This window comes from Papio anubis, unplaced genomic scaffold (genome assembly GCF_008728515.1).
Source record: "Papio anubis isolate 15944 unplaced genomic scaffold, Panubis1.0 scaffold1321, whole genome shotgun sequence".
NCBI lineage: Eukaryota > Metazoa > Chordata > Mammalia > Primates > Cercopithecidae > Papio > Papio anubis.
This window is the reverse complement of record NW_022161272.1, coordinates 1-19,289: the sequence shown is the minus strand read 5'-3', so window position 1 is coordinate 19,289 and position 19,289 is coordinate 1. Positions and strand designations below refer to the sequence as shown.

At 41.8% G+C, this 19,289-nt stretch overlaps 2 gene segments (V, D, J or C); both read right to left on the bottom strand.

Moving 5' to 3' along the window:
* Positions 1–8,464: 8,464 nt before the first annotated feature.
* On the bottom strand, positions 8,465–10,084 carry LOC101024704. The segment is given in 2 exon segments: positions 8,465–8,960; positions 9,046–10,084. Coding segments are annotated over 2 exon segments (363 nt in total).
* Positions 10,085–17,829: 7,745 nt separating this feature from the next.
* On the bottom strand, positions 17,830–18,782 carry LOC116272593. The segment is given in 2 exon segments: positions 17,830–18,552; positions 18,639–18,782. Coding segments are annotated over 2 exon segments (363 nt in total).
* Positions 18,783–19,289: the final 507 nt, after the last annotated feature.

The window sequence follows — 19,289 nt, the reverse complement described above, 5'->3', positions numbered from 1 at the left end:
TTTGTGTCCTTTGTAGGGACATGGATGCAGCTGGAAACTATCATTCTTAGCAAACTATCACAAGAACAGAAAACCAAACACCACATGTTCTCACTCATAGGTGGGAACTGAACAATGAGATCACTTGGACTTGGGAAGGGGAACATCACACACCGGGGACTATCATGGGGAGGGGGGAGGGGGGAGGGGGGAGGGATTGCATTGGGAGTTATACCTGATGTAAATGACGAGTTGATGGGTGCTGACGAGTTGATGCTCCAAATCTTTTGCTTTTAAGGGAATAAGGGAACAAATTCATCCTGCTTTAAGGTGAGAAGCTTTATTGACTTCTATCATATTTATTAGAAACTCTCATTGAGAGCCATAATCAAACATTATTTGTTTATGGATCATACCTCAAAACTGAAACTGTTTTTCCTAGTGGCTATATCATTCTATATTTTCACAATTATGGAAAGCATTATAAAGGCTCCAAATGAATTAAAACTAGAAATATTATATGACCAGAAATTCTGCTTCTAGAAATAAACCCAAAGCAGATGAAATTACCACCTTGTTAAGATATCTGCATCCTATGTTTATTGAAACACTATTAATAACAACCAAGATATGGAAACAATCTGAGTGTCAGTAGATAGACAAATGGATAAAGACAATGCTGTATGTATACATAATAGAATACTATTTAATCTTATAAAAGAAGAAGATGCTGCCATTTTCCACAAGATGGATCGAATCCCATCACTACTAACAGGGCACGCCATCCATTCTAGCTCCTCCCTAGGGGATGGCAGATCCTTATTCAGCAGTAAACACTGGCTGTGATGGGAAGTAGACTTTTATGAACTGTTGAATTTTTCAGCATAAGACATCAATGTCTTAAAATATTCTGCTGTGTCTGCATGTGATAAAGTGGAGTCTAATATTAGAGGTAAAATTAAAAGTGCAGGGGTCTTCTAGACACCAAGTCATAGGATGACCATGGCTGTGTACTTGAGGGTGTGGACCATAGGTCATACATACTAGTTGGAGTACTTTTGGCAAAAGATGTTGCAGGGGTATGACTTTCTTGAACCGGCCAGAGAGTGCACAGGTGAGGCAGAGGGTCAGTGAGGCACTTCCAGTCTAGGGCTGACTCCTGTAGCTGCTCCTAGGACAGGACACTTAGAGATATAGAGACTCAGTCCCTGTCAGTCACGTGCAGTCACAACCATCCCTATAGGCCATGTCTGACATCTGAAACACTCAGCTTGAGAGCAGTCACTGGGCAAAGGAGAAGACATAACAATGTCATCTTCTTCATGAACACAACTCTGCATTCCTCTCAGACCTTCGCCTTTTCTAAGGAGAAAGTGATTAGCTTTTCCATTCCCAATGTTGACTCTATCTGAGAGCTTGAAGAAAAATCTTGATGTGGCACAGCTTTTTGTTTATAAGAGAGAGAGACTGAGGTCAGACTCCCCTGTATTTGAAAGTTTCATTGTTGTCTTTCTTTCTGGCTGAATTGAAGCACTGCCTTGCCAAAAACTACAGCCATTAAGGTTGATGAAAACTTCTTGATTCTGATATTTCAACTTGGGACATATGAACTTCGATATCAATTGACTCACGCAAATCTCAGGAGAATAATTACAAAATAACTCTCTAACTCATGAGTATTACTCCAATACTAGGCTGTTCTTACTGCCAACAATCTTCTGGAAAGGTTGAAGAAGAAATAAATAGTAAATTCAATTTTTAAATTAAAATTATCAAAACTTTCAGAAACCCCTGAACACCCTCTGCCAAAGGTACTGCCACTAGTGCGTATGACCTCTGGTTCACTCCCTCAGGGACACAGGCATAATTACCCTATGACTTAATATCTGAAGGTCCATGGATTATTTGTTTTACCTCTCATATGAGACTCTACTATGTTACATGCAGAACAACAAAATATTTTAAGAGATTGATATTTGCTGTATTAGTCTGTTTTCACACTGCTAATAAAGACACACACGAGACTGGGTAATTTATAGAGGAAAAAGATTAATGGACTTACAGTTACACATGGCTTGGGAGGCCTCAACATCATGGTGGAAGGCAAGGAGGAGCAAGTTATATCTTACATGGAGATGGCAGCAGACAAAGAGAGGACAGGGAAACTCCCATTTTTCAAAACCATCGGATCTCATGAGAGTCATCCACTATCAAAAGAACAGGACAAGGAAGAACTCCCTCCATGATTTAATCACCTCCCACTGGGTTTCTCCCATGACATGTGGGAATTATGGGAGATACCATTCAAGATGAGATTTGAGAAGAGACACAGACAAACCATATGATTCCACCCCTGGCCTCTCTCAAATCTAATGTCCTTACATTTCAAAACCATTCATGACTTTCCAACAGCACCCTTAAGTCTTCACTCATTGGAGCCATAACTCAAAAGTCCACAGCCCATGGTCTCTTCTGAGATGAGGCAAGTCCCTTCCATCTATGAGCCTGTAAAATAAAAAAAAATCCAGTTCTTTCCTAGATACAATGGGAGTTCAGGCATTGTGTAAATACAGCCATTCCAAATGGGAGAAATTGGCCCAAACTGCAGGCCTCATGCAAGTCTGAAATCCAGCTGGGCAGTCAAATCTTAACTTTCCAAAATAATCTTCTTTGACTCCATGTCTCAAATCCAGGTTACCTGATGCAACAGGTGGGTTCCCATGGTCTTGGGCAGTTCTGTCCCTGTGGCTTTGCAGGGCACCGTCTCCCTCCTGGCTACATTCATGAGCTGACATTGAGTGTCTGTGCCTTTTCCAGGCACACGGTGCAAGCTCCCAGTGGATCTACCATTCTGGGTTCTGGAGGACGGTGGCTTTCTTTCTACAGCTCCACTAGGTGGTGCCCCAGTAGGGACTCTGTGTGGGATTTCTGACCCCACATTTCCCTGTCGCACTGGGACTAAAGGCACGTGCCACAACACCTGGCTAATTTTTGTATTTTTAGTAGAGATGGGGTTTTGCCATGTTGGCAAGGCTGGTCTTGAACTCTTAATCTCAAGTCATCTGCCTGCCTAAGCCTCCCAAAGTGCTGGGATTACAGGCCTGAGCCTCTGTGCCTGGCCAAGATTAATACAACTATGTAATTTAACGATGTATTTAAAACTCCATGGTCATACAAACACACATACATACACAACAGCCCAGCAAAGACACATACATGTGCCCTTGCAAAAGTGAATGTATATCTAAAAACCAAAACAACACATCTATTTGTTTCATATTATTCTAATTATTTAGTTGAATTTAAATTGTGTTTGCAGTTTGAGGTTGTAGTGCAAAATAATGCTTTTCTACATGTATGTCTGCCTATACCAATATTAAAAAGACAAATATATTTAAATACATGTTTTGGTAAAAATGTATGTAAATGCCATTCTTGTCAAATATGTCACTTAAATGTGCAATGGAATTTATTTTAAATATCATTCTGTTTTTAATAAATTGAATAACTAATAAGATGAACATCACCTTTAAAATTGTATTACATTATTTGTTGAATTTACATTGTAGTTTTCAAAGTAGGCAGGAAAAATTGTTTTATTTGAAAATTTTTGAAAGAAAACTTTTTTGTCATGAATATTCAATACAAACTCTAGTCTTTATTTGCCAGTATTCCTTTAAAATAGAGAAGATCCAGCAATATGAAACTGAACACAGCCCATGCTTTTCAGGACTCACTCACAATGGCATCTTCCTAGAGGGTGGTCCAAGCACATGGGGATTTAGATTTCATCATCACAGCACAAGCGAGCCCCAGGGCTGAGCACACAGAGGGCAGCAGGAGCTGCAGAGCCCACTCTGTGGTACTTAGGGAAGGGAGGGGATGGGATGAGGGTGATGTCTGCAGGACCCTAGAAAAGGGTGAGGAGGGCAGAGAGTCTGCAGGTAGATGAGCATATTCTAAGGAGAACCATTATCCTCCTAAACTTTGTTGGCTTCAGTGATTATGAAGAAAAGGGAACTGATTCACCAGACTTGGAGGACAGAAAGTAAAGGGACTTTCTTTATCCTGCGTGGAGACTGAGGAAGAAAAAAGACTTTCAAAGAAACAGGGAAGATAGAGAAATAGTCTGACAAACAGAACACCTGAAGCAAACCAAAGGGGAGAACAAGAGCCTTTAAAGTGGTGTTTAATTTCCAAAAACAGCAGATGAAAGTAAAAGAAACAAAACACCATGCATATGCTGAGTTAAAGTTAGAAAATACATACAATTGTTTGACTGTTACAGCACAACAACACAAAGCTCTATTCATTGAAACAGTTTGTATTGAGGATATGCATTTTTTTAAAGAAAGGGTCTCACTCTGTCAACCAGGCTGGAGTGCAGTGGCACAATCACAGTTCACTGCAGCATCAACCTCCCAGGCTTAAGGGATCCTCCCGCCTCAGCCTTTCAAGTAGCTGATTCCAGAGGTAGCACCACACCTAGCTATTTTTTATTGATGTTTTTTTGTTTTGTATAGAAAAGATCTCACTGTGTTGCCAGGCTGTTGTAAAACTCCTGAGCTCAAGTGATCTGCCTGCCTCAGCCTCCCAAAGTGCTGGGATTACAGGTGTGATTTTAAAAATTGTACTATTTTAAAGATAGTATCATTTTACATAAATAAAATATATAAATAACCTATTTTCAAAATTGTCCTGAGGGATCATTGCCAGTATTACTTGGAAAATCTGCAGCATTAAAAGTTGAATTAAATCCCTGTTCTAAGTTAATGTTTTGTAGGTAAAAGAAATCATGGACTTACAAAGAAGAAATGGTGAGAGATCCCGGGAAAGACTTTTCCTTGACCAGGTCAGGAATCACCAAGGTTTAAAAGGAAACCACAGCCTCTCAGGCTCCTGATGTGGAGCTGCCGCCTAAGAGAACCCTCATGTACTGAGCAGCCCCTGGTGGTTCTGAGCGCCCCCTGGTGTCCTGAGCACCCCCTGGTGTCCTGAGCGCCCCCTGGTGTCCTGAGCGCCCCCTCGTGGTCCTGAGCGCCCCCTGATGTCCTGAGCACCCGTGGTGGTTCTGAGCATCCCCAGGTGTCCTGAGAGCCTCCTGGTGGTCCTGACTGCCCCTTTGTGGTTATGAGGAGCATCTACAATGCAATTCCCTCCTGTCTTCCTGCAGAGATTTTTGTGTCTGGGCTCACACAGATGTTCCCTCTCCTGTGTCCCTCACAGTAATACAAGGCCTTGTCCTTGGCTTTCAGGTTGGTCAGTGTAAGGTAGACTGTACTTGAAAGGGTGTCACTTGGGACTGTTAATTTATTTGTACTCATGGAGAGTAATCCTGAGAACTCCCACTTGATCACTCACTGTTGCCACCCACACCAATCCCTGTCATGAAGTCTGCTGGACCAAGCTCATGCTGCAGCTGGTAAAGGTGAAATCAGAGGCTTTTCAGGAGAGTCTCAGTGAACTGCTGGGCTGTACAATTTTCCCCCTCTGACTCCACCAATAAACTTCACACAAGACTTCTGCAAACACAGAGGAAATGGAAGAACAGTCTCATCTGGAGCAACCACAGCTGTACCTGATTCATAAGGGACCCTAATACTGAGAGTGATGAGAAGGGAAGCCCAGATCAGTGCAGACCCCATGGTGTGAACACTGCGAAAGGGCACAGACATGGGGTGGCTCCTCACCAGGGCCTGAAGGAACAGGGGATGAGCTGCCTTTCATGAGGTTGGGAAGGGACACATTTCCATGTCTTTCTTTTTGTGATCATGGGCGCACCACTCAGTATTGCTCATCCATCCTCTGTGTCTCCATTTCAGGGACGGCAGGATCAAAGATTCCTGTGTCTGGATGCACAGGGTTAATCTGCCCATTACTCTTTCTTATTCTCTAGTATGGACAGTGTTCAGGTATCTTTGTAGTAGCAAACATTATCAAAAAATATGTCCAGTAAGAACATAAAAATACAATTCCAGAGAAAAGGGATACCTTTCTCACAAAACAGCTCAATATTGGATATATGTGCTTGTGTAAGGAAACAGTCAATGTGGAAATATGTGTACTTATCTGACTGAAGAGTTCACATGGAGACATGTTTGTTTGTTTGAAACAAGAGTCCACATGAGGAAATGTCTGTTTCCTGAGGAAAGAGTAAATGTAAGGACATATGTGGTGGTCTGAGGAAAGAGTCCATGTGGGGACATGTGTGTTTGTCTGAGGGAAGAATCCACATGAGGAAAGGTGTGTTTGTCTGACAGAAGAGCCCACATGCTGACAGGTGTGTGTACCCATCTGAGGGTAAATGCCCATTCAGGGACAGTGCATGCCTGACATGTGTTGAAGCTTGTGGAAAATCTTTCTCAACCAAGGAAAGAAAAGAATCCTATGGGTTATTTGCTTGTCAGAAGGAAAAAAACCTGGATCATATAGAAAATTGATTTTTTTATTAAAGATCTTTAGTGAATGGAAACATCTTATATGCAAATGAGGAAAATTACTTCATTCTTTGTTGCATGTGTCTCATGATATCCCCACCCTCATCAAATAATTTATTAGATAATTTTATACAGTCTGCATTTAATCCTGGAATAATGAACTGCTAAATATTTTTTTACAAAAATTGTATATATTTAGGTTTATATTTTCTGTCACAACAGTATGAGCTTAGCCAAATTAATTCTGCCATGTATATCACTAAAAATAATTTTACTCTTCTTAAACAGTGCCATTTTTACTTATTTTATACCCACTCTCTAAATTGCTTGAATATCCTCTATATGTTTACCTGACTATAGTTTTGGCTTTTAAAGAATTTCAAATACATGCCATTATACATTGTCATTGAAATGACTTCACTGAAGAAAGTGGAAAATGAAGTTGCTGACCTAAGCAACTTTGAAAATGAGGAAATTCTATATGTTTATAGTGTAAAGAAACTGCACATAAGCAGTGTGTTCTAGTAGATAAATGTAAAGCTCATTAGAAACATGTTTCTGATACTGCTATGCATGTGTCCTGAAATTGTGCAGCTAAGTAATAAAATGACATATGTTAGGACTGGGTTGCTCACTTTGCAGTGGGTGGTTATGGGCAGTCAAGGAAGGAAGGCTGGAAAGGTCCATGTGGTAGCATAGTTGGGTGGAGACACCAGTGTGTTCTCATTTTTAATGTAATCAAGTTACAGAAGATTAGATACATAAATAGTTTCGATGTGTCCATAAACATGGGTTCATATAAACATGGACATTTACTAGGCCAATTGGTTGAGAGGTCCTAGAAGTACTTACACCACATTAACAACACACATACCAGTATGACATTTTTAAAATTTTAATACTATTCTTTAACATCGGAAACAAACAGTCTTTAGAAAAATGGCTAATTCTATGTAAAAAAAGTTAACATAGAAAACAAGCTTAGAATTTATTGTAATACCTGGAAACAGGGAAATGTCCAAAAACAAAACGATGAGGTTTATTGTAAGGATGCAGGAATCAAACTACATGAGCTCCCAGCACCTAATAAAGCTCTGATGATTTGAACAATAAAACAAAGAATGTAGCAAGGATCTTCTTCAGAGTATGAAACAGACATCCATAAACCAATATGGACATCAATGGTTGACTAAATAAAGAAATAATTGGAAGAAGAACACGTCTCCTTACAGAAATATTGCAAATATCTCAGGTGGAGGGTCCTCCACTCAGGTAGGTGAAGGTTAAACACTCATGAGTTGATTGTGTCCTGAGATTAGAGATACGGAAAAAAATAATCACTATTAGTGTATTTTATAATGAGATATCAGATATAATGCCAAAGACATGATCTTTGAATGAATAAAAATTTACATGTTTTTCATGTAAACTTGTACACATATACGCACACACGCGCGCGCACACACACACATATTTTTCTGCAATACACAGGCATAAGGAAGTAAAAGACAACCGGAAACATGGAGACAAAAACTCCAAGTCACATATTTGTTAAATGAATTATTTTAATTTGTTAAATGACTTTTGTAATCAATATGCAAATATACATACAACTCATAAAAATAGCAGTTAAAAATTGAATCAAATATCATGAGAGGCATCTCACCAATAATTATACAAAAATTGTTAAATATGAATTTATTTAGGGACCCGTGCATTTAAATAAAAATTAGATAACATTACTCACCTAGTAGAAGGGTTAAAACACACAATACTCTTAATGATAAATGGCAATTTGAATGAGGAAAACCAAGAACTATCATGCATTGATGGTGGGAATTCAAAATGGAACATGCACAAAATAAGATTCTTTTTGGCATTTTTAAAAAATAGAGATAAAAGTAGACTTAAAATGTGTTCTTGTGTCGGTGTTCCAAAATATTTACAACACTGATTTAAAAATTGATGTTTAAAAGATACGTTCAGAGGAAGTCTGTATCAGCTTAATTAATTGGATTCATATTAAAATCTCTGAAATAGTTAACAGAATAAATTTAATAAATAATTAAAATTAAAATTTCTCAAATACACATTTATGTTGTTCCTTTTCTTTAATGACTTAATGTCATTTTCTAAGAAAATCTTCAATCTAATAATCTTTGTCATCTCCTCCATGCCAGCACAGCTGCCTCTTCCTGGGGTTTCTGACACTCTCAGGATGTGGTTTTCACACTGTGTCTGCTGCACAGTAATACACGGCTGTGTCCTCAGATCTCAGGCTGCTCAGCTCCATGTAGGCTGTGCTCATGGACGTGTCCCTGGTAATGGTGACTCTGCCCTGGAACTTCTGTGCATAGTTTGTGTTACCATTGCCAATGATGATCCATCCTATCCACTCAAGGCCTTGTCCAGGGGCCTGTCGCACCCACTACATAGCAGAGCTAGTAAAGGTGTATCCAGAAGCCTTGCAGGAGACCTTCACTGAGGACCCAGGCTTCTTCACCTCAGCCCCAGACTGCACCAGCTGGACCTGGGAGTGGGCACCTGTGGAGACAACACAGGAGTGGATGAGAGCCCCCCTGACTGCACTCAATCCCGTCCTCATCACTGGGACTTGACAGCCTCTTACCTGTCGCTGCTGCCACCAGGAAGAGGATCCTCCAAGTCCAGTCCATGGTGAGGAGCTGCGCTGCCTGGGGCTTCTCTAGCTGAGGGATGTGGTTTCTGGGTGATGCTCTCAGGGCTGAGACATATCCATATTTACATCAGTGGATCTCAGGTTATTTGCATATTCATGAGTCAGAGCATTTCATAGCTCAAGACCCTGATTCAGGATAAGGAAGGGAAGGTAAATGACACATCACCCTTACAAGAGTGGGATGCTGATGCTCCAAGCCCTAGTCCTCCTTGAGGAAATGCAGGCTCTGCTCCGTTTACAAACGTTTGGTGTCCAGAGGTCCTTTCACTGAAGACCAAGCACCCAGAGGACATGCTCCTCACTGTGAACCCATATTTGATTAGCGCAGAGACCACCTGGATGATTTCTGGAACCATCACTCTCCATGACACTGAGAAGGTGCCTTGACCCCATCCTAGTCCCATCAGGCACCAGCACAGCTCACTGGTGACTCTGAGAAAGTGACAGCTGATGTCCCACGTGAGTGTCCAGCAGGTCCCCCTGAGATCATCTGGGCGCTCCTGAGACAGTGTCTCCAGCACCTGCCTGGCTTCCTGATCCTCCATGATCTTCAATAGAAACACTCTTGGTTTACAGATTTGCCCTGTGATGCATAGTTAGAGCTAATTTTCTCATCTCATGGACAGTAGGAATCAGAAGATGTAAGAGAAGTTTGGGGTTCCTGATGAACTCACTGCTCCCAAAATAATCGTAAAGGAATTTGTGTTTTGGATAAGTTTGGGTTTTATTTCCTACTCCATTTAATAGAATTTCATGAACTGTTTACATGCTTTCAGTTCATATCCATAGATCCTCATCTTTCCATATTGATTTCTGACTCACTAGGTCTGTGCACCTGCCACACTCTCAGATCCATCACTGCCCTGTCACTCACACAATGTAGGCAACATTACTTAACACTGAAATCTGAATTGTTTATTCATAGGAATATAGAGACTCCCACAATTCTGTATCCTTTCAATTAGTAAAACCATTCCTATCCTTTATATCCTCACTATTAAGATATTTACAGTCCTTGAAACCCACTTTAAAAAATAGTTCTGGTTGCCTTAAGTTACATGAATGATTCTGATGTAACAGGATATTTAAAGGCATATCAGCAACTTCTTGAACACTTAGGGGGTTTCTTTTTTTGTTGTTGTTGTTGTTGACAAAGGAAGACACAGGCGCTGAGAGGAAACCTCGTCCCCAGCCTCCTGTGCACCTGCTCCGGGGCTGGAACCTGTGCTGGGTGGCTCCTGAGTGTCCCCTCCAGCCCAGGCCTTGCCTTGCGAGGAAGTTCCCATGGGGCTCACAAAGCATTTTCCCTCAGCTTCCCTAGCCTAACATGAAATGGCTTTGTCCTGGCTTAGAATACTCCTTCAGTGACAGCATACGCTGCTGACACCGTCTCTTGAAATAATTGATTAGCCTTACTAAACCTAATGAACTCTACAGGGAGACCCAAAGCAAGGATTCTATGACACAGGAGGGAGCCCCTTCTCTAAGCTCCAGATGCACCGAATCAGTGGAAAATGAATCCAAAACCTTACAGGAGATTTGGGTGTGCCTTGTTCCCTGCAGCTGAATGTTGCTTCTGAGATTTCCAGCAGGTGCAGATGCTTTCAGATGAGAGCATGCTTCATATCCAATATTCCAATAACATCCGTTTTCCCTTCTTCCTAGTGCCTCACCTGTAGAAAGTGCCTCCTACACTGACACTAGGCCCAGGTGTCTGACTTTTCCTCCTAGAGATCTAAAGCAAACAGGATCCAAGTGGAGACTTGGGAAGTGCATGCAGGTTGTTATTTTCTTTGTCTCAGCTAAGAACCTTGCAAAGGCTTCATGATAAAAGAAGCTGAGGTGAATGAGGGAGTTTCCAAGATCTTGTTTTTAAAAATGTTGAAGTCAGAGGCTTCATATTGCTCTACTGTCCTTGTCTGAGTCTGCCATTTTTTTTTTATTTTCTGTATGTTCTCCTCAGAGTCTGTGCATTGCCACACTCTCATCTTTAATCCAGAGCCATCATCCTGATTAGAATGGATTGTGCAGTGCAGGTCAGCACTGCCTGTTTTGACAATGGAAACCTAGAGACGCGATCGGCTTCCTCTTCTGGGCTGCGACTTTCACCAGGAATCCCCAGGAGAAAAGCTGTTTTTGACCATTACTCCCTTTTGTGGTTTCAGTCTACCTGGACTATTTACTTTCATCTAACCCCTATTGGCTAACTTTACTCATTTGTATAATAATGGAAGAATGGGGGAGAAATCTGCAATACGAGATTTGTCTTCCTTCATGTAGGATAAGTTCTGGGAAAGTCCTTCCCTGTCGAAGCTTTAGAAAAAGGCTCCTCCTGTTACATTTCTCAGTAATTAATATTTTCCAATCTGACCGATAAGAAATGTATTTGGATAGTATTTTTTAGAATCTGGAGGTTTCTGGAGAGAAAGCCCGTAAAACGTAGAAGCACAAGACCCTCTGGAACAGTCATGTTGACCAAGTCCACATCTGTCTTTCGGACGTCTATAGTGCTGACCACGTAAGTGTCCTCAACAGCTTGTGGCTTCTGCAGCTTCTCTTCCAGTTAAGCAACTGTCAACTGCCATTCTGGACTTGCCTGTCTATCCAGGTCCTTGCGTAGGTATTTATTTTTCAATTTAAGTTACTTAGTGGATTCCAAAAAGTATTGGCATTCAGATTATGCAGATTTCTTTTGACATAAAAATGAGGGTGATGAACATTATAATCTACATGTCAGAGCATAAACCAAAAGTCCAATCAAAGGTCTCCATTGATGTGCTACTGGGGGCAGAATTTTGATCTTATTATGTATAACAGGCATCTGGTATGACACAAATGAACAGGCAGGAAAACAGAGAAAGGACATGGCACAATGCTTATAAAAAAGTATCAACAATTTTAATTTTCTTCTGAGGAAGCTGAAATTGTGAAAGTGAAGCAGTGTGACTGGTCATGTCTCAGGTGATGTTCTGTTCTGGAAAGTATCTCCAGTCCTGGGCTGGATCCAGTAGTTGCACTCAGTCCCCCAAACCTGAAACAGGGACTCTTATTACTTAAACACAAGATATTCCAATAAGAAAGCTGTTCTCCTGTGAGCTGCAGAGCAGGGAGGAGGAGATGGAGGTGTCCTTCGCTTCCCAGAATTGCTGAAACTTGAAGACCAAGGCCACCTCTGAGGGGCAGAGATCCACCTATGAGTACATCACATCAGCTCTGTCTTCAGGAATCTTTGGCTGTGTGGGAGGATAAGGAATGTGATTTATTTCTTTCTGCTCACCCAATGTGCTTCAGAGGAAATTAAACTGAAAATTCAATAAATATGGGTTTTTTTATATTAGGGGAGAGAACATGTATAAATTATGGCAATACAAGTGCTCACTCCAGAGCCTGCAGAAGGAGCAAGTGGACAATTGAGAGAAGAAAGCGCCCTGCCTGAGGAAGCAGGTGCCCTAACATCATCCCCTGAGAGCTGTGCTCTAGATGCCGTGCGTCAGTGGAACCTGAGTTCGTGCCTGGCATTTGTAGGTAGTGTGGGGAGCAGAGCACAGCTCCATTCCTCTTCACTGTGTGACCTGGGATGTGGCCTCGTCCTCTGAGCTTCATTCAGACAAGGTGTTATTATAAAATTGCAGCTTTAAATTTACCTATAACCTTTCAAGTAGGAGCCAGTGCGTTCAGAATTGTTATCACTATTGCTGTCCCCAGCCTTAGAAACCAGAACAATATCTACATGATCCCTCATCTCAGGTCTCAGGCGACCACGTTTCAGAGAACACACATGCTCTGTTTCTGTCACAAACATGGTATTGGATACTGGAAAGTATGTGTACCTTGTTATAGATTTTATGTTAATTAGGTTATAATGGGTAAAATTAGAATTAGTAAGTGATACTTAAAAATTTAGCTTTGGGGATTTCTAAGCAAAGTGTGGATGGTGTGTTTTGATTTCTCCTTGCTTAATATAATACAATGTGAGAGGAGGAGATAAATTAAAGAGGAAACTATTCAGCAACGTGGAATCAGGTATTTTATAAATAAAGAAGGTTCTCACATCTTCTGGAAACCCAATAAACTTAAAAAAAGAAGGAATTTTAAGACATATTTCTATATTCTGGATACATGATTAATAAAAACTTAGATTTAAGTACAAAAAGAGATACACAGAAGATGAAAATTCTGCAGCAGATCATTTGCCAAATAGGCAGCTTTATACTGGTTTATAATTTTACCTAAATATTCAAAAGATAAACTCCAGAGAGATCCAAATAAGAAATTATAACATTTCAATGTTAGATGACTGGTCGAGAGGAGCTTGAACTAACATTATTTTGATGAATCATACCTCAATAATAACACTGTGTTTAATGGTGCACCTGTTCAAGAGGCTGCTTGAGTAAATAGTTTCTACCTCCCCTACTTGGGAGTCCTGGCACAACCCAACATTCTCTAAACCTGGGGGCCACTAAGAACAGAGACAGAAGTTTGAATATTATGAAGTGATTATGAAGTTTTGAGAGATCCACAATCACTGAGTGAAGTGATTGGTGAGGGTGGTCTCTATGAGCCTAGTCTTTGAAGAGTGTGGCTGTTTGTTATGATGAGCAAAGAGCTGCTTGTTATGATGAACATAAAGCAACAAAGACAGTCAAGGAAAATGAAGAAACAGGGAACATGGTCCAAACAGACAGACAACACAGAGGTCCACAATCTGGCATCAATGAATAAAAAAAAATATGGATGTCCTGGCAGAATATTTAAATAAATATGAGAAACATGTTTAATAAGCTAGTGGCAGCATGCAAGAACAATGTGAGAATTTTAACAGAGATAAAAAATTTAAAAGAGGACTAAACAAAAATATTTGTTTTGAAGAATACAATAAGCCAAAATTTTTAACAGAGCACACTGTGGGAGAGGCTCAGGCTTTTCTTTCCCCTAGAGCAGGTACCCCTGAAATTCCCCGAGACATGAATCACTGTTTGCTCCCGTCAACCTTCTAGAATCTTCTCAGAGATGCCCCGGACTCCAGAGTTCAGGTTCTCACTTGTTGTGGGACTTTGGGAAAACACACCTGAAACACTGAGTGACTGTCGTCCTTGATCACTTCATCATCGTCTGCATTTTAGTTGATGTGAATTTTTTATTTTTGCCTCATTTTGAAGAAAAGAAAATAAATCCATAGACTCTATTTAGGCTAGATTTTTTTTTTTTTTTTTTTTTTTTTTGAGATGGAGCCTCGCTCTGTCGCCCAGGCTGGAGTGCAGTAGCCCAATCTCGGCTCACTGCAAGCTCCGCCTCCTGGGTTCACGTCATTCTCCTACCTCAGACTCCCGAGTAGCTGGGACTACAGGCGCCCGCCACCATGCCCAGCTAATTTTTTGTATTTTTAGTAGAGACTAGGTTTCACCATGTTAGCCAGGATGGTCTTGATCTCCTAACCTCGTGATCTGCCTGCCTCGGCCTCCCAAAGTGCTGGGATTACAGGCGTGAGCCAACATGCACAGCCTAGGCCTTATCTCTCTCTCTCGAAAGATGCAAATGTAGCCCTAAATATGATAGGAATCACTAAACACTGCAGCTCTTACAACACTTTCTTGGTCAGCTGGTCCACCAGTGTGAGCACCACAGTAGCACAATTGTTTGATGAGACTAATTCTGTACCCACTGCAGACACATTTCTTCTTATGTACCAGGACCTCCAGTCCATCACAGCCTATGATTACATTCTTCAAATTTCCATCATACATGTGGTAAGAGAAATTGATATTTCTGTGCATTGGTTTCCAGACCCAGGCGTTGTAGCTTCTGGCCATGGGGCACTGTAGTGCTCTCATTTTGGGGGCGTTTAAAACATCCTGGAGAATAGTTTTATCCCCAGAATGGATCTTCCTTAAAGATTAAATTTCCTACTATAAAACAGAGGCATAAAATACCTGCTGTTTATCTCACATCAGACTGGAGACTTAAGTCAGCCCCTTCCATTGTTCTACTGGGGTCTTTGTTTCTGGGAAAATGTGAAGGAGCAAGAACTGCTGGATCTCAGACTCATGTTCCTGTGATCACATCTCCTATCCCTTAACTATAGCTACATTCCCTCGTGTCAGAACACATTATGCAGTGTCTCATTCTAGGAATAAGATATTCAGTAATTTGGACAGTGGCAGTAGTAGTTTCTCTATGATTAAAAAAATATGGAGACAAAAGTTAATTCTGCTAAGTATAAATTACTACCTATCAGGTTTGGGCTGTATTTTTTTCAACTTATCTCCATATAACTAGTTGGTATCCTTACAATGTGAATTTTTTTTTTTTTTTTTTTTTTTTTTTAGACAAATGTGCTATCTATCGCTGTCGGTTCAGACACTTGGTAAGACGTGCTGGTCAGTCTAGTTGGAGGTATCTGGGCTCAGTCTTCATTGCACATGTCAGGGAAAGCTCTGGTATAAAGAGAGTGGACGCTGTCACTTATGTAGCAGTGTGGATTAAACTGCAGAAGATCATCATACTATGAGGTCTACATACCCTTTCACACAGCAGAGTACATTTCCCTTGCTTTCAGCTGCCTGCTTACTTATATTAAATATTACTGCTTGCTCTTTTACTTCACGTTGTTTTCTATTCTAAACTATTGCCTGCTTGTTTAATTAAAGTCAGCAACAGTAAAATTTAAAACTAACAGTAAATTACCTGTACAAGTAACATAACATGGGCGTGGTGAATAAGCCAAGTAGAGATACCAGAAAACAAAACTCATAAAGACACACCTTGTGTGAGTTGAGACTTGTCAGTGAGCACAGAAGACGTGAGGAGCTTGTGTTCACTTTTACATGAAGAAAGTCAATTATATTTGACACCCAGAAGGCTGGTCACACCCGTGAGAGAAATATGTAGAGTGATCCACATAACTCAGAAATTAGAAAGTGATAAAGTCACAAACTTGCAAAACCAGCAAAAACGACATTCAGTGTATTTAGTATTCAGCTCTGTTTCTTCAGGGAAAGGGATGGGTTATATCTGCATGGAAAATGGGACAAGTAGTTTTCAGCTGATTCTCCTGGGAAGTTGCTAATGAAATCACTCAGGGGATGCTCTGACACAGGATTGTGAGGAGGACGTTGACCCCTGGTGGTCGCTGTCAGCAACACGGGATGCTCAACCCTGGTGGGTGCCTTTGTTACTTACTGTTTTGTCCACAAGAGATTTTAAGCTGTCAGGTGCTGCATGCAGGTGAGTTTTTAAACCTCAGGTGAAAAAAATAACATGACCACACAGAAGATGAGAAAATTGAAGACCTCACTTCATCAACCACATTCCACTGATGAGAACCGTTTACACAGAGAGCCAGCAATGAGCTGGGAAGAGGAAGGGGCTGGGGAAGATCACCCATAGAAGGACACATCCAGCCTGCTTGAACTCCTTGTGAAGGAGGGTTTCAATGTTTGCCCTCAGCTAATCGGTGGTATTTCAAGACCTTCACAAGCTTCCAGAAAAACAGTTTTCATGAACGAATGCCCATACGTTACTCAGAGTTGTATTTTTTCATATTTATTCTTCCCCTCTAGGCAGCACCGCAGCAGGGTGTTCTCAGAATTCTCCCTGATCCTTCATGAGTTCCTGGTGCAGCTCCTGGAGGAAAAGCCTGCATGGGGGAGGGAGCCCTCCTCATGTGCAGCCCTGAGGCTGTCCCGTCACCTCACCCGCCACTGCCCTTCAGTCACTTGGTAAAGATTTCTGAGCTAATCTTCCTGAAACGTGTGGTTTTGGGCAGTATATTCACCAGGTAATAAACTCCTTAAGCTCTGTTTATTTTGGCAGGCATGTATCCCTTTCTGGAGCCCAGGTTTGTTCTGAGTGTGTGGCAGTGGATAATTACTGAGAGGAGGTTTACGTTCATCTTGTCATCTCCCAGAGTGCACCCTCCATGGGGTTGGCGCCCACAAGCAAGCAGATGGACTTGCTCAGCTGGAGGATGACACACATTTTCATAACCTATGACCTCAGTGATGCTTTTTACCCGCAAGACCAATCGTGATCATGCCTCTGGCTAATGTGCACTCATCAAGGGTGAGCAGTGCCCACCTCTGTGAGGGCTCCTTCGGGTGCACAGTCCCTTTGAAAAGGGAAGCTTTTGTTCCTACCTGGTCCCATGAATGTGTTTGCATTTGCTGCACAAACCACATTATTCAGACCCACCACCCAAGAGCTTGCAGTGTACCTAATCCAACTCTAGGGCATTGTACATGGAGTCTCTCATTGCCAGGGTCTCCAATTCTCATGAAAGGATGTTCATTATGGGATTCGCCAGAACTTTCTGGCCTTTTAGAGATATGAACCTGCCTCTAAAAGCTTAAAAATCTTACTCTTTGGGAAGGAGCATTGTAAACCAGAAGTAAGATATGCTCTAAATTAACATATATTTTGTGGATTTTGGAAGAAAGAGTTCAAATAGTAATAGCCTCACCCACTTTCCCTCTGACTAATATCAGTTCTAGAAAGCACTGAAAAAAACCTGTGGTGCTCTGAAATACTTTAGGTTTGTTATATTAGGGCATCACCAGAAAAAGAAGGAACCAAGTGTCCTTGGAGATTGAGCCATTGTAACTGATTTGTGCCTGTGGGGCAGGATGGTCGTGGTGGAGGAGGCTGTGCCTGTGTAGGGCAGGGAGTCATGGGAATTCTCACACCTTCTGTGCAATTTCTTTGTAATCCCAAAAATGCTCTAAAATAAACTTTATGATAAGGAGTGACAGAAACATTTGAAAGAAATTTTTGCCACTTTTTAAGCATCATTCTTAGTCTCACCACGTGATCAAATAACCTTGTTGCAAATCATATATTCATCCCATTGGAAAACTTGTTCACAGTAGCACCTTCATGGAATGTTTGTATCAACTTTATTGAGTGTGGCCTTTTCCACTCTGTGAATTTGCCTTCTATGATGACTCTTGAATGGAATATTTATCTTAAAATTAGAGTATGTACTTGTTTCTATTGTTCTTTTTATTCTCAAATATATAACCCATTTTGTAAACAGCCTTATACATAATAACCCCTGTCATCTCCTCAGTCCTGCACAGCTGCCTCCTCCCTCAGGGTTTCTGACACTCTCGGGATGTGGTTTTCACACTGTGTCTCTCGCACAGTAATACACGGCCGTGTCCTCGGATCTCAGGCTGCTCAGCTCCATGTAGGCTGTGCTCGTGGACGTGTCCGCGGTAATCATGACTCTGCCCTGGAACTTCTGTGCGTAGTTTGTTATACCAACAAGAGGGATGATCCCTCCCATCCACTCAAGCCCTTGTCCAGGGGCCTGTCGCACCCAACTGATAGCATAGGTGCTGAAGGTGTATCCAGAAGCCTTGCAGGAGACCTTCACTGAGGCCCCAGGCTTCTTCACCTCAGCCCCGGACTGCACCAGCTGGACCTGGGACTGGGCACCTGTGGAGAGGACACAGGAGTGAACAAAACCCTCTTTAACTAAACCGGGATCCCTTCCTCAGCTTTGAGACCAGGAAGCCCCTTACCTGTAGCTGCTGCCACCACAAAGAGGAGCCTCCAGGTCCAGTCCATGGTGATGAGCTGTGCTCCCAGGGACTTCTTTAGAGGAGGGATGTGGTTGTTATGTGATGCTCTCAGGGCACCAATATATCTATATTATCTCAGGAGACCTCAGGTTATTTGCATATTCATGAGGCAGGGTATTTCACAGCTCAAAGCCTGAACTATGATGAGAAAAAAAACACAGATGCCACATCAGTTGTACAAGAGTGGGATTCTGAGAGACCAAGCCCTAAATCCTGTTTGAGGAAATGCATCCCCTGCCCCATTTCTAAGCTTTCTGTGGACAGCAGTCTTCCCACTAAAGAACATGCCCCAACCCAGGATGTGCTCCTCACTGTGAACCCACATTTTGCTGGCATAGAGATTACCTGGGTTGTTTCTGGGACCATCGCTGTCTCTGACATTGAGAAGGCACCTTGGCTCCATTCTGGTCCCATTAGGAACAGTCAGAGCTCACTGGTAACATGGAAAATGTGGCCACCAGTTATCCCACATGAGTGTCCAGCAGGGCCCATGGAGATTTCTGAGATCTGCTGGGTGTTCCCACGACAGACTCCCCAGCACTTTCCTGAGGGTCCTGACCTCCCAGGCCCTTCAATTGGAAGACTCTTGGT